The 15,647-nt window shown below is 39.3% G+C and overlaps 1 protein-coding gene across 1 annotated transcript in view; it reads right to left on the reverse strand.

Annotated features, from left to right (window-relative positions):
• Positions 1–15,647, reverse strand: part of CAMK4 (calcium/calmodulin dependent protein kinase IV) — a 233,679-nt gene that overhangs the window by 73,895 nt on the left and 144,137 nt on the right. The window contains exon 6 of the mRNA XM_089684741.1: positions 3,103–3,193. Within this exon, the coding sequence (XP_089540867.1) occupies positions 3,103–3,193 (91 nt within the window). The remainder of the gene's footprint in view (positions 1–3,102; positions 3,194–15,647) is intronic.

Below are 15,647 nucleotides of genomic sequence, written 5' to 3' on the forward strand. Positions count from 1 at the left end.
TTAAAAACAGGGGTTTAGTTAGTACACATTTGCAAATACATGCATACTCTACAGAGCCTAGTCACGGCACCCCAGTATTCTGTAGTTCCTAACTCTCCAATTTTAAGAGCCCCCATAGTAGAGGCACATGTATTTAATGGATAGACCAAGGGCAGATGGACCTGAGGGAGCCCACCCCATCTTAAAGGTACAGGAGCGCACTAGACAGCAAGCATGTAGCACAATGGCAGCTAAGGTGTCCAGTGCACCCCCTTGACCAACAATTCAACAGTACAAAAAATGTCCACCGCCCCAGTCTATAACTGGCCTTCACAGCAAGGAGCACATGGAAGGGTGATGCATGTCAAACAAAAAAAGAAAAATTCCCAGCTCTAACTTGCCAGCCAGTCAGAAACTGCCAACAAGTATAAGACGGAAGAGGAATAAGAGCAGAAGGACAGCAAGTACTCCACATGTGCTGTGAACGTTTATTACATTTTTTTGGATGTGTGTAGTATGACCAGTGTCCACAACTGAAGTTAAGCATATCACTTTAACAATACTACATATAAAAGATAGTTTTATTAACGCAGAGCAATAAATAAAGCTGAAGAAAGTAACGCACAGCAGCTACTTAAATTAGAACACTGAAAGAGTATTTCTTGTACTCTGCATACACATGAAAAAAATAAATACAATGCAATGGTCAGGATTTTTTTTTTTTTAGCTCTCTGTGTCCAGTTAAAGAAATTCTCTTCACTTCCTGTCCCAGGGATGAATCAAAAGATCTCTCCAAAGTAAGGAAATATCCGCTCTATCCCCTCCAGAACAGGTGCTCCCATTAAAGCATTTCCTCTCATCCTGTTGTTTCTGTGGCAACTCAATAATTTTGGATTTGCCATCACTTATATTGGAGACAATGGTCACCCAAGCCAACATAAAGAGTGAATCTAACTAGTGGTGGCACAGACAGCAAAGTCCTGACAGAGCATCCAACCTTCTCTCACACTCTATTCAAAACTTAAAAAAAGTTTTGGTTTTACACATACTTTAAATAAGCCCAATCATGGACAATTTATTTTTATTCACAAATACATAATTCTACCCTCACACCTGATACTGGGGACCATTGTCACCAGCAGAAGAAAATGATGGAGAATCCAAAATTTGACGGTCGTCATTAGAATAGGATTAGACGTGTATTCTCCAAATGAAAAACGTGCTTTGGTGACAACTGTCAAAGGTGGCATTGTGAGCCTTTATTTTGAGGAAATTTTCACCTACTTCCTTTTTGTGTTTTCGGGGACAGGAGGTGCAAGGAATTCTCTCTGATGATAACAGAGAAATTGAAAGAGGTGCTAATTCTTCCCCACTCTTTCCAAATCTGAAAACATGTGGAGGTTATAAACAGAATAAATGAAAAAAATCCTTCTGTGGTTTTAGAGTTCAAAAAGTTCATTTCAACTGACCAACCAAATTTAATGTGATTTATGCATAGGTATAAGGGTTAATGGGAGCACACTTTCCATAGTTACATAGGCTGGCTGAAAAAAGACAAAAGTCCATCCAGTTCAACCATTAAAAAAAAAAAAGTGGCTAAACAGTTAAAAACAAGCTGTTTTTCATAAAATTAGAGTAAAGCTTGAAAAGAAGATTTCAGTGAATACAATTACCCCTATATCTATACATATATAAATCACTTTTTTAGGTGGGTTATACTTTAATAGGGTGTAATGTGCAAAGGATAGAATATTTTTTCATTATTCAGCATATTTTGTATGTAGTTTGCCCACATACAGGTCTAAGGCTTCATGGCTCACACGTGTAATTAATCCGCTGGCACAGACTGTATCCCTATGTTATTCCGATTAATCTATTAACAATATTGGCAATTGAAGAATCCTTTAAAAGATGTTATTGAGAATAATTTATGAATGATGTTGGCAACTGCCAATTATCCAACAGCTTCTCTATATTTACTTTAAAGCTGAACTTCAGCAAATCCGCACTGCAAGAGTTAACTGCTTGTTTAGATCTAGGGAGCACAGAAAAGAAGATTTACTTACCTGATCCTCCACGCTGCTAGACTGGTCCCCACGATGTTCTCTACCCCATGCTCCAGTGGTCTAAGGGCCTGACGTCATCAATATGGATGCAGAGTCCATAGCTCTGCACTGGATGTGATAACGCCACGAAACAGTCCACCACTAGAGCATGGGGGAGCTCCATCTGCCAGGGGAGCAGAGAATCAGGTAAGTAAATGTGATTTTTCTCCCCCTAGAATAAATGAGCAGTTACCTCTTGCATCAGTTATTTTGAAAAGGCTAATACTGGTGCTGGAAGTACCTGTGGTAGAAAGTACAAAGAACAGTTGGAATACGATGATATAAACAGTTTTAAAGGCTAAGTTCACCTTAAAAAAAATAATAAATGCACATAATTTTACAGGTGGAATTTTTTTTTTCCGATCCGCAGATCACGGGTGCAATTTCAGGCTCCTGCAAAATCTTCCTCTAGCTTTTTGCCTGTATCACTTTACAGGCTTTCTGTCACAAAGCTAGAGGAAGAATGAATGAGCTAGGAATATGCTCATCAGTGCACTCACAGCCCATTCAAACTATAAGTATGTCACGCTTATCTCAAAAAGTGAAGAACCCCCACGCCGCAGTCACAGGGATGGGCTGGGGGTAACATGTGATAGGTTACCAAAGGTGAACTTATCCTTTAAGACATCCTGTTGAAATATGTTATAATAGGAATGATTTTACTTACCTGTACCTAAGCAATAAACTTTGGGTATCTGTTGCTCCTATGGACTGGGAAGAAACAGGCTGGATAGCCTAAATCTTCAACCAATCAAAAGGATCTTAGAGGTTCTGTTTGTCAGGATGCAATGAAATATTCTCCAATGCAAAAAGTGTACATTTCCAAGTCTGCATATACTGACTAAAGGAACATATTCACACATGCTACAGATTCAATCAAACAACATAATGGTATATATTGATGTAATGAATGATATATGTTTATGCACTTGCATGAATGAATTGTGGTATTTTTATCACTGCTGTCTTTTTGGTACAGTACCAATCACAATATGAATAAAATAATGAAAATGCTTACCAATTTTCAAAGGAGCATCTGGTGCTGGAGTAGCATAGAGGAGATTTTCTGGCTTGAGATCTCGGTGAACAATGCCATTTTCATGCAAATACTGGAAAATGAAAGTATTCCATTAGCCCCACTTCACCTGAAAAATATTAATTGCTGTTGCGGTTCCTCATCAATTATTTATGCTCTGATCTGGAGTGCTGACAGGGACAATAACAACCTAAAAAATTTATGCTGATTTCCTGTCTACAATTCACAATTAATTCAACCCTTTCCTTCATCAGTGTTTACAGATATTAATGCCAAGTATTAGCTCACAAAGAATTCAAAAGTGCTTAATCAGGTAACAGAAAGAAGCCCAATTATTTCCTCATTGGGTGCCACCGTCTTGCTTCTTGCACAGTATCCTGAAAATGAAGCCAGGTTGGCAACATGTTTCAGAGCAGGGCGCCTCTTTCTCAAGCCTACCCATTCTAAAAAAGCTCCTGTAATTAAAGAGGAAGGGGTGGACTACTTCTGCTAACCATGGGCTACAATAAAATGGCCACAGCTAACCTAAACAAACAATGGGAAAAAATATCAGAACTTTGCACCACCAAATGGGTTAAACTGGTGATCAAAGGGAAAGGAAACTTGCTATTTATCTTGACGCAGTGGCCAATGGTATCAAAGGATTAAGTGAACAATGTGCATGTGGGGCGGCACAGTGGCTTAGTGGTTAGCATGTCTGCCTTGCAGTAAATGGGTCATGGGTTAAATTCCCGACCATGGCGCCTCCTGCATGGAGTTTGCATGTTCTCCCTGTGCTTGTGTGGGTTTCCTTCGGGTGCTCCGGTTTCCTCCCACATTCCAAAGACATGCTGGTAGGTTAATTGACTCCTGTATAAATTGTCCCTAGTATGTGTATGTATGAATGTGAGTTAGGGACCTTAGATTGTACACTCCTTGAGGGTTAGGGACTGATGTGAATGTTCAATATATATGTGTAAAGCTCTGCGTAAATTGACAGCGCAATATAAGTACCTGAAATAAATAATAATGTGGCCCTTTTACTTTATGGCAGATCTATCTTCAAAATAGGACCAGTTATTGAAGAGAGTATAGTCAGAACTAAACTGGGCAAATTACATGTCGAGGATCACCAGAAACAGAAAGTTTTTACATGGAATAACAATAAAAAAAAGTAGAAAGAAAATCCACATGCATCTCTGGGACAAAAATTAAAATATCCTCCATAATGAGCCCTAAACCTAAGCCTAACTTTATTAATAGACTCATGACAAAATACAAACATGTCTATCTTTACTAAGTACTGCAATAACACATGACAGAGTTAACAATTCTGTGGTCGGAAATTACATGGACAGGTTAAAAGAGGACAGAAAAAAGCGCCTTGAGAGGAAGTTCCCTAAAAAATTCTAGTAATCCCACTACACCTGGCCCCACCTCCAATAAAAACTAATTTAATGAAGAAACTACCAACACTATGCCTGGCCTAGCCTCCTCAAAAAAGAATACTAATGAAGATATCACCTATACTTGGACCTCTGAGTCAAGTCACTGATGCCACTATTACTGTACCACCAAAAAACCTCCTTCTGGTGGAACCTTTTAACAGAGAATGCCCTAGGGAAGAATCATCTAATAAGGTACCTGTGACAGTTGATCATGCTATTTATCATTCACCCAACACCTTAGCCACTAATCAGTGCTTCAGTGTTTGAGAACTTTTTATTCATGGTGGGAAGACTAACCTTTTGAGTTTATTTCAAACTACGGCAAGATGGGATAATCTTTATTTGTCATACGCTTTGTCACTTTGGTTTTTCAGTAGTGCTTATTTGATTTAACACACATTTTATATTTGCAGAACCTCTTTTATTGCTATATTGTGTTATATCATTTGGAATATGTTTTATTAGGCTCCCTTAGCAAACTCCAAGCCCGTGTTACTAAATCCTTTGCTGATTTATGTATATTTCCCTTTAACTGTGTACCAATTTATGATGATTAATGCTGTATCCTCTTTTATGTGATTTTTGTTTAGTAGTAGGTGATTATTAATGGTTACAAATTCCTCCATATGAATTCATATTGTCTAAAATACTATTTGTTTATTTGTGTATATTCCCCTTTGTATATAAAAGAATCTTAATCTCGTTGCAATAGTTGTCTTTTATCTTTTAGATAAATCCCTGGTGTCACACTGTTAGAATATATAGTTTCTTAATGAACATGTTTTTCCCACCTTAGGAGACCCTGAGCATATACAGTAATGCAAGCCTCCTATTTCATACATTTGGCAAATCTGTGAATACAAGCTCCCTTCGGCTTAAAGTGTTAGTAAACTTTCTTTAAGAAAAAAAAATGGACCTGGGTAGTTTAAGCCATAATTTGCTAGTATGCAAATTCCAGTATGACTTTATGTCATACTTACCTAAAAACGAAGCCCTCCAGCAGAGCACTGTCACCCCTGACAGGGCTTCCACCTTCACCCGGTCTGCCTTCCGGGGCCCGCGACCTGCGGCTGCTTGAATGGCAAAGCCCCGATGACGTCGTACGTGCAGGTGCCACGGCACAGAGCCCTTCGGAGTGCATATGCTGGTGACTTCACTGGCTGCATTTCGTGTGAATATTTCCTAAACAAGTTTAGGAGATATTCACTGTACCTACAGATAAGCCTTATTATAGGCTTACCTGTAGGTACAAGTTCAAAAGAGAAGTTTACTACTGCTTTAAATATACAGTATGTCTACTTCTTTGCATGTATTCCTTTATCTGTATGTGGTAAAGCTGTGGCAATTTCCTTGTAGCCCATAGTCAGCCATATCAGTCTATTCCCTTGCAGCCATTTTTTTGTAGCCAACAATATATATCAAAACAAAAGTGCTGCGCTATAAAAAATATTACAAAAGTATTCACCTTATACTAAAATACCAAATGGTGAAAATGAAAAGTGAAAATAATATAATACAGTAGACCATAAATGTTATCAACGTTCATAAGTGACCGCCACACTACATATCAAAGAGATAAAAGTGAAAGCAAGTATACAAAAAATTGTTAATAATGATGACTACACAAACAATCCATATAAATGAAAGTCCTTGATGCAATGATGCAATGCACAAATCAAAGACTTACAAAATCAGTGCGCATAAATGAAGTGAGTGCTCAGTGGGATGAGTGACTGCACACATAGTTCATATGAACCGCAGTCCTCGATAAAGTTAAGTAACATCCAAATGTGGGGAAAAAAAGGAGGAGACGGGTCCCTTTGAGAACGTATGTGTGCACGAAAGACATCAGGGAGGAGCCTATGTGCTGATGTCACGCCGCCAAGTGCTGCGACAGTTTTTTATTCCACGTGGACTGTATGTGTATGTTTTGATTTTAAATAAATTACTACACTATGTACCTCCAATTTGAGCTCCATGTGGTGAGCTCTTTTTTCAGGACACATTACTCATGGCTCAGAACCAGCCTGAGAGGCAGAGATATGTTTGCCTTGGAGTATCATTTGTTGCAAGCTCATTTGATCTTAGTTCTGGTGAGTGCATATTGGTGAAAGATCTCGCAGATTTTTTTTTTCTCAAAGAGACCCGCCTCCTCCTTTTTTTTCCACATGTGGATGTCACTTCACTTTATCGAGGACTGCGGTTCATACAGACTATGTGTGCAGTCACTCATCCCACTGAGCATTCACTTCATTTATGCGCACTGATTTTGTAAGTCTTTGATTTGTGCGTTGCATCATTGCATCAAGGACTCATTTATATGGATTGTTTATGTAGGCATCATTAATAACAATTTCCTTGTATACTTGCTTTCACTTTTATCTCTTAGATATGTAGTGTGGTAGTCACTTATGAATGTTGATAACATTTATGAGCTACTGTATTATATTATTTTCACTTTTTATTTGGTATTTTAGTATAAGGTGGATACTTTTGTAATTTTTTTTATGATATATTTTATTGTGTTATGGAGTGAGTTCATCACATGCGCTAGCTGCTCTCAGTTTTCTTAGCACTCACTATATACTGCTTGTTTAGAAGTAGTCAACTCCTTTCCTCTTTAAAAGCAGGTGCTTTTTTTGAATGGGCAGGCTTAAGACAGGGACTCCCCACTCTGAAAAATGTTGCCATGCCTTCTCGTATGATGTTATCACACCCCAAGTGGTTACCAGGATCCTCGTATCTGACATCATATCCACCTAGAGCAGTGGTGGGCAACATTTTTTTTTAACTGAACCAAATCTCGCCAAAACCATGATTGAAATTTATTCTGAGAGCCACATTTTTAAAACTGAAAATACATAGGATGGTACACTGTTTTTAGTTTCAATAAGTTTTTATAGTAATTCATCCCCCATAGTAATTCATCTCCCATATAGTAATTCATCCCCCATATAGTAATTCATCCCCCATATAGTAATTCATCCCCCTCATAGTAATTCATCCCCCATAGTAATTCATCCCCCATAGTAATTCATCCCTAGTAATTCATCCCCCCTATAGTAATTAATCCCCCTTATAGTAATTCATCCCCCCATATAGTAATTCATCCCCCATATAGTAATTCATCCCCCATATAGTAATTCATCCCTCATAGTAATTCATCCCCCATAGTAATTCATCCCCCATAGTAATTCATCCCTAGTAATTAATCCCCCTTATAGTAATTCATCCCCCATAGTAATTCATCCCCCATAGTAATTCATCCCCCCATATAGTAATTCATCCCCCATATAGTAATTCATCCCCCCTATAGTAATTCATCCCCCCTATAGTAATTCATCCCCCATAGTAATTCATCCCCCATAGTAATTCATCCCCCCTATAGTAATTCATTCCCCATATTAATTCATCCCCCATATTAATTCATTCCCCATATTAATTCATCCCCCATATTAATTCATCCCTCATATAGTATTTCATCCCCCACAGTACTATTCTCCCCCAAGTAGTAAGCCAAGTCCCCCCTGTGTCAATTCACTTACCTTTGCTCCGCGCGTTCCTCTCGCCGTGTTCCCACGCCATTCCGGTCTTCAGGGCGGACTGTGAGAGGAGCCTAGCTCCTCTCACGTTCGTCACGCTGCCCCGCCTACACACATCCTGACAGCCAATCACTGGCTATCAGGATGTGAGTGGCAGCGAGACTGGCCAATCATTGCATTTGAGCGCGCTGCCCTGGCTGTTTTTTTTTTGGATCACGCTGCCGCCCGAGAGGAGGGAGGGGAGCGGGCGCCCGGCACACAAGAGCTGCATTAAATCGTGTAAAAAGCCGCATGTGGCTCGTGAGCCGCGGCTTGCCGACCACTGACCTAGAGGGATCTGCTGTAACACCACTGACCACCTGGTATACTGCCACCTACTGGAGACTTGACAGATGTGCAGATATCGATTTTACATATGACTGCAATATATACTTTTCAATTTTATACAACACACTAGTTTTGATAAACATTATACTCAGTTAATGACATTCTCTCTCCCTTTTTTTTGGTGTCAGCAAAGTTCCCAGTTTATCTTTGTGAACTTCAGAACACCCCTACCCCTAGCTTGATAACATAGGAGAGAGGTGTTCTTTAGTTTACAGAGACGAACTAGTAACATTGCAGGATCAACAGGGTTTTTTACCACTGATAAACCAGATGCAACAAAGATTTTCAATGCTAAAGCTAACAGACAAAACAAAATGGAACAAATAAGTGAATATCATTGAGTTTTACACTTTAAAACTGGTCTCCAGGGGGTCTGCCTCCATATTGCAAGGGTTAAAAGTTGTTTAGGTCTAGGGTACCAGAAAAAGTACTTTTACTTACCTGGTCCCTCCCCAGCAGTTGATGCTCTCCTCTTCTCCCCTACACTCCAGCTTATGGACTGTCCCTCGTCATCCTCACATTCAAAGAAGAGGCTGCAGGGACTGGTCCTACAGTCTGGAGGAAGCCTGCAGAAGCAGGGGATCAGGTAAGTAAAAGTTCTTTTTCCAGCACCATAGATCTAAACGAACATTTAATCTTAGCAGTGCAGGGGGCAACTCCATTGCAAGGGAAGATTATTTTCTCCCCCTGTTAAGCATTATATCTCAGTAGTAGAAGGCTGGGGATGAGGATCTGACATCACACACTACATAGCTAGAGCACAGAGCTTCAGTGTAAATTGAGACCTAAGTTTACGGAAATGACACACCCCTCTCTACACAGTCTTTTAGGGAAACATGCACAGCTGAGGATGGCAATCTCCGGCTAGGTGCTAGAGGGGAGCATGGTCATCTTACAAGATTTTCTGGTGTCAGCATAGACTTTCAGAAGTGATTCATGCAGATAGCAGAGGGAGGAGATAGGAACAACACTATGTGCATTCAACAGAAGCAAGTACACACTATAGAAGGATATGCTTTGTTCATTTTGCACTTCAGAGGTTTATAACCATATTCACATATGCTGGGCAATATACACAGTCATACCCTTTAACCTAAAAAGCAGTTATTTTTAATTTAAATGTAGCTGTATATGTCTGTGCAAAATGTAAAGCCCTTGATTTCTACACATCTAAAACGTAAACTGAATTTTATTTTTTATAACAATGCACACATAAAATGGCTTAGAAGTGTCAGCAGCCTTTCGTATAAATATTGTACATTCCAGGAATTCATGTGTCCTAAAAACCTAGAAAACCATGCAGATAATACATATTTCATTTCCCATGTCATATAACCAGGCTGTTGTCAGGATCTTAACTGAGCTAAAATTCATCTCTGCTTAGTAGACACTCAACTGGAATTTGTCACCTTAACAAACATCCCAGGCACGATGGAGAGGTTGTCCTGATGTATTGCCCCCCCCACACACAAATGTGCAGGCTCAGATGGATAGAAGTTTGCCCCATTTTGTCCAGTGATCAAGTCCTATTTATCATACTCATGGCCTTTTCCTTGCAGCAGTTATACAAGAAGGACACAAGTAAGATGGGACATTTTGGCAGCAGAAATGTCAACAAAAGGACATCATAATGTTATATCACACAGCAGTATAGGCAAAGAACTAGGGTCAGTCTGAAATAGTGCCAATATTCTCCGTAGACCCTTATCTGTAGTGTTCTCTTTATTTTCTATTACAGGTTAAGAAAATTAAAACAAAAACCCAATGGTAGTTATATAGGGAGTCACTTCATTCATTCATTCATTCATTCAATCACCTAGATGAATGTGTGGGCTCATGTATAATGGGATGTGTATGCAACAAACTGTAAATGCATTAAATAATGGGAGCTGAGGGACAGCTGCTATGTTTAAGTAGTATGGCCAAAGCTCATTTGCACTTATTTCTGCACTCTTGTGACCCAGATTCAGCTGACAGCAGGCTAAAGCTCCCTGTTGCCTGAGGTCACAGAGGCATCCAGGCTCTGCAGGGATCCCGACAATAACCTTGGGATCCATCCAGATGCCTGACTGGCAGCTGGTTCCACCTCTAAGTGCACTACTAAGAGACTGAGCCAGCCACTCCCACCCTCTCCACAGCCCACTGCTCCAGTAAGAACTGGATGGGCAGAGCAGAGAGCGGTGACTAACAGCCACCGAGTCTCTGCTTACTGAAGACTGAAAACTGAGTGATTTTTTTAAACCCACACTTCTCTGTTATCCCAAAAATCGCAAACGTTGACAGGTTTTCATTGCTATCCCATGTCTTGATGGTGTTCAAATGTCACCTGATTCCTCTCATTTTCTAAACACCTGACTCTCTCCTTACATAGTTGCCAGGTGACCCATATTCTGCAAGACAGCCCTGATATACTTACTGTATATGAGTAAAATGCATAAATGATTTTGGTGCTTTTATTGATGTAGCAGGATTGTTCCCTTAAAGTTATTTTGGCCATACTTCTCATGTGGGTCACATGAGTGCATTTAGTTCTGCTCTCCTGTGACCCAGATTCAGCCAGCAACGGGCTTAATCCTGCTGCCAGCTAACATCAGAGTCAGTCCAGGCTCTGAAGAGATTCCAATAATAATGTCAAGATCTGCTGCCTCCACAGCCCAGCGCTCCAGTGAGAATTGGAGCGGCAGAGCAGAGAGCAGTGCCTGACAGTCTGCTCAGTGAAGACCGAGAACTTAGTGATCAACGGTCATGTGATGTCTTAGAGCCAACTGGGGATAGTTGCAGCATGGAACTGCTGCAGCCACAAAGGTAAGTAAGAATGTTTATTTTTTTTTCTCTTTCTGCCCTTCTTTTGTAAGGAAAATGTAAATTACAAGGACAGGAAATTGCATTGATATTACTCCTATTTACAAAAAAAAATCATAATAATAAAAAAAAAAAAACAACAACAAAAGTATTTGCAGAGTATTTCCATTCTTTGGTTTTGAACTGACAGGTGACAGGCAAGTACCCCCAGTACTCACAGCGATATTAAACTCAAAACAGAAATGTAATATACCAATCCTTAGTACCTGCATTGGTTTTCTTTTATAGGCTTTTTTTCTGTTATTTTTACTTGGTGATCTGGCCAGTAATGAACTTCCTGTCTTAAGGTGTCTCCTTTCTGGATGGAGAAGCAATGAAGAATGCCTTTGGACATCAGCAAATTCACCTTGCTGAGAGGGTAGTGTTAGATCCACTAGCAGATTAAAGCTGGCCATACACTGAACAAAATTTGTCTGGTCCCTGTTGTAATTTTGATCAGTGTGGGCTCCTTCACTTGCAAGAAATTGATTGTTTAATCGACTTCTGTTGAAGGGACATGTTGGAAAATTTTCATTGGCTGTAGTCATTAATCAGCATATTCTGACAGCAGTTGGGGAGGGGAGTCAGAATCCTCCATCCTCCTCATTTATGTTGGTGGAGGGATCTCTTAGCAAAACAAAACTAACAGTGTATGACCAGCTTTAAATGGACTTGATTAACAGAATAAAGCTGAACTCCAGCTAACACACTTTGTACAGCATACAGTTTTTTATTCCTTTTTGGGATAAAGCTTTTATATAAATAAATAAATAAAAATTGATCATCGTAAGCACCCCTGTCAGTGGTAAATGGTTTTACTCAACAGGTGAAAATAAGGGAACAAATATTCTAAAAATGACAATAAATGTAAAAAAAAAATACAGTAAAAAAAAAAATACAGTGACCGCATCGAAGAACTGGTAAGCGGCAATATACTATTTTTTTTTTTTTGGGGGGGGGTCTAATACCACTTTAAGCTTACCACACACATTACAATCTCATTGCACAATCTCCTTTAGCTCTGCCAACAAATACGTAGTGCAAGGGCTTATCTGATTGGATTCAGATTGACTTGATAGTTTAGGTACAGTTGTGTTCAATATAATAGCAGTAAGACATCACTAACCTGATCAATCACTGTTTTTGGTAGAAATGATATTTCTACATGGCAAATAATTTACTAGCAGGTGTAGTAGAGTAATAGAAATCCAACAGACCCAACAGTCATGACATGCATGGTGCTGATTCTGTGTAATTGAATCACTAATTGAAAGGGGCATGTTCAAAATAATAGCAGTGTGGAGTTCTATTAGTGAGGTCATTCATTCTTTGAAAAACAGGTGGCAATTATTGCCCTTATTTAAGGAAGGAAGGCAGCAAATGTTGTACATGCTGGTTACAGTGCATTTCTCTCTGAAATTCTGAGGAAAATGGGTCGTTCCAGACATTGTTCAGAACAGCGTACCTTGATTAAAAAGTTGATTGGAGAGGGGAAAACATATAAAGAAGTGCAGAAAATGATAGGCTGCTCAGCTAAAAAGATCGCAAATGCTTTAAAATGGCAACCAAAACCTGAAAGATGTGGAAGAAAGTGAAAAACTACCATCCGAATGGATAGAAGAATAGCCAAAATAGCACGGACTCAGCCAACAATCAGCTCCAGGAAGATCAAAGAAGGTCTAAAGTTACCTGTGAGTACTGTTACAATTAGAAGACGCCTATGTGAAGCCAAGCTATCTGCAAGAAGCCCCCGCAAAGTCCCACTGTTGAAAAAAAGACGTGCTGAAGAGGTTACAATTTGCCAAAGAGCACATTGACTGGCCTAAAGAGAAATGGCACAACATTTTGTGGACTGATGAAAGTAAGATTGTTCTTTTTGGGTCTAGTGGCCGGAGACAGTTTGTCAGACGACCCCCAAACACTGAATTCAGGAAAGCAAAATCTTCAAACATTTTTCAGTTTATATAATGAATGTTTGAGTTTGTAAAGAAAAATACAAACACTGCTATTTTTTTGAACAGTCTAATATTCACTTTTCTTCAATTTTTTTAGAGGAACAACACAAATTTGATATATTTTTCTTCATGTTTTGATTTGGAATAGAATGTGTAGTGTTCCCAATGCATTTGTGTGTATGGAAATAAAAGCTATTAGAAGGATTTTGAGCTTTATTCACTTTTTTCAACACACTGCTATTATTTTGAACACAACTGTATGTCCTTATGTTACATAGTTTTGGCAAAGTTAAATTTGATTGTACAAAGTTTGTAACATGTATTGTGACCTTTAGGGCTCGTTCACACTTGACTGTTTTTCCAACTCTTGCCAAACGCCCCTATAGCGTTTGACAAGCATTGGTCCAGTGTTTGCGGAGCGTTTTTAACACTCCGAAAACGCTGCATGCACGGTTTAGTGGCCGTTGCTAGGCGTTTGCCAAGCGTTAAAAACACCCCACAAATGCCTATAATGAAGTTTGAATGATGTTACCACTCCGCAAACGCCTCGCAAACGCGTTGCAAACCACACTGCCGCACTTGCAGAGCGGCACCATAGACTTGAATAGGAGGCTTCAACTCCTCCTGACTCGACCAGAGGCGTCCGTTTTGCTGCGACGCAATGCGACGCTAATGCTCCCGTTTGAACAGTACTATGTGCTGCCATGTGCAGAATTTTCCCAGGCGTTTGGGAAACAGTAAAAAAGCTTCCCAAATGACTGTCTGCCACTTGCTAACAAGGCTAGTGTGAACGTAGCCTTAGGATTGAGCCCTGAAGATGTAATGGCACCTAACTAACTAAGCCTTGAAGGTGCTATGGCATCAACCGCCAACTGTTTTGTTCCTTTTCACACAAGCCATTTATTTGCTGTCACTGTCTTTAATGCACAATAAGACCCAGGTATATATCAAATTCAAGCACCTTATTAGAAAATGTATTTTTTAAAAAAAGAAAATCTTTCAGCCTTTGCCTCAGACACCACTTCTCTGGTGAGTAATGCATACTCACTGATGGCACCATTTCAAGCAGGCCAGCAAAAAAGCATGTTAGATAAGAATGATTTAGATGTCTAGTAATTGGAGATGATTTGAAATACCCTACGCCATACAAATGTCACTGCTTTAAGGCTAATGAAAAGAAATGCTCAACCTTTTGAGTGCCTCGGCTAATGCTTTTTTATGGAGTATCTATATAATTAAACAAAATACTAAACCTTACAAATGTTTTCTGAACATTACATTTCAAAATGGAAATCATGGATGATTCATGAGAGAATAGTTCAGAGCAGAAAATGGGGAATTTATTTAAAACTTGCCACACTTTGTAAAACACAGGTCTTTTTAAGCCCTAGCTAATGTTCATAGTGTTCTTTTTAGGGTTAAATTAAAAAATGTTCAAATTTACATATCATATCATGGAAGTTGGTGACCTGATTAAAGTGGGGAAACACTCAAATGGTAACTGTCTTGTAGGGCTGATTAATAAAGAGTTACAAAAACCTTAAATATGTAACTCTCCTAAAGAAAATACATATAATTCCAGGCTCCCTTCTCATTATGGATGAACCAAACATTTAAAAACCAAACATCAGACGATCACCAAACAGCTCAAAAGTTTGAACATTAATCTTAACCTCATGGAAGTCCATAAGAAACAAATTCTTAAAATCAATTTCGGCATCTGGCAAAACTAATGGCAGTGGATTGTCAAATAAATGGCATAAGGGGGCTGATAAAGTGGGGCAAAAAAGTATTTAGTCAGCCACCAATTGTGCAAGTTTTCCCACTTAAAAAGATGAGAGAGGCCTGTAATTGGCATCCTAGGTAGACCTCAACTATAAGAGACAAAATAAGAAAACAAATCCAGACAATCACATTGGCTAATTTGGAAAGAATTTATTTGCAAATTATGGTGGAAAATAAGTATTTGGTCACCTACAAACAAGCAAGATTTCTGGCTCTCACAGACCTGTACCTTCTTCTTTAAGAGGCTCCTCTGTCCTGCACTCATTACCTGCATCAATGGCACCTGTTTGAACTTGTTATCAGTATAAAAGAAACCTGTCCACAACCTCAAACAGTCACACTCCAAACTCCACTATGGTGAAGACCAAAGAGCTGTTGAAAGACACCAGAAACAAAATTGAAGACCTGCACCAGGCTGGGAAGACTGAATTTGCAATAGGCAAGCAGCTTGGTCTGAACAAATCAACTGTGGGAGCAATAATTAAAAAATGGAAGACATATAAGACCTCTGATAATCTTCCTCGATCTGGGGCTCCACACAAGATCTCACCCCGTGGGGTCAAAATGATCACAAGAACGGTGATCAAAAA

This window comes from Staurois parvus, unplaced genomic scaffold, assembly GCF_062004578.1.
Source record: "Staurois parvus isolate SC_StPar_1 unplaced genomic scaffold, SC_StPar_1.0 ptg000354l, whole genome shotgun sequence".
NCBI lineage: Eukaryota > Metazoa > Chordata > Amphibia > Anura > Ranidae > Staurois > Staurois parvus.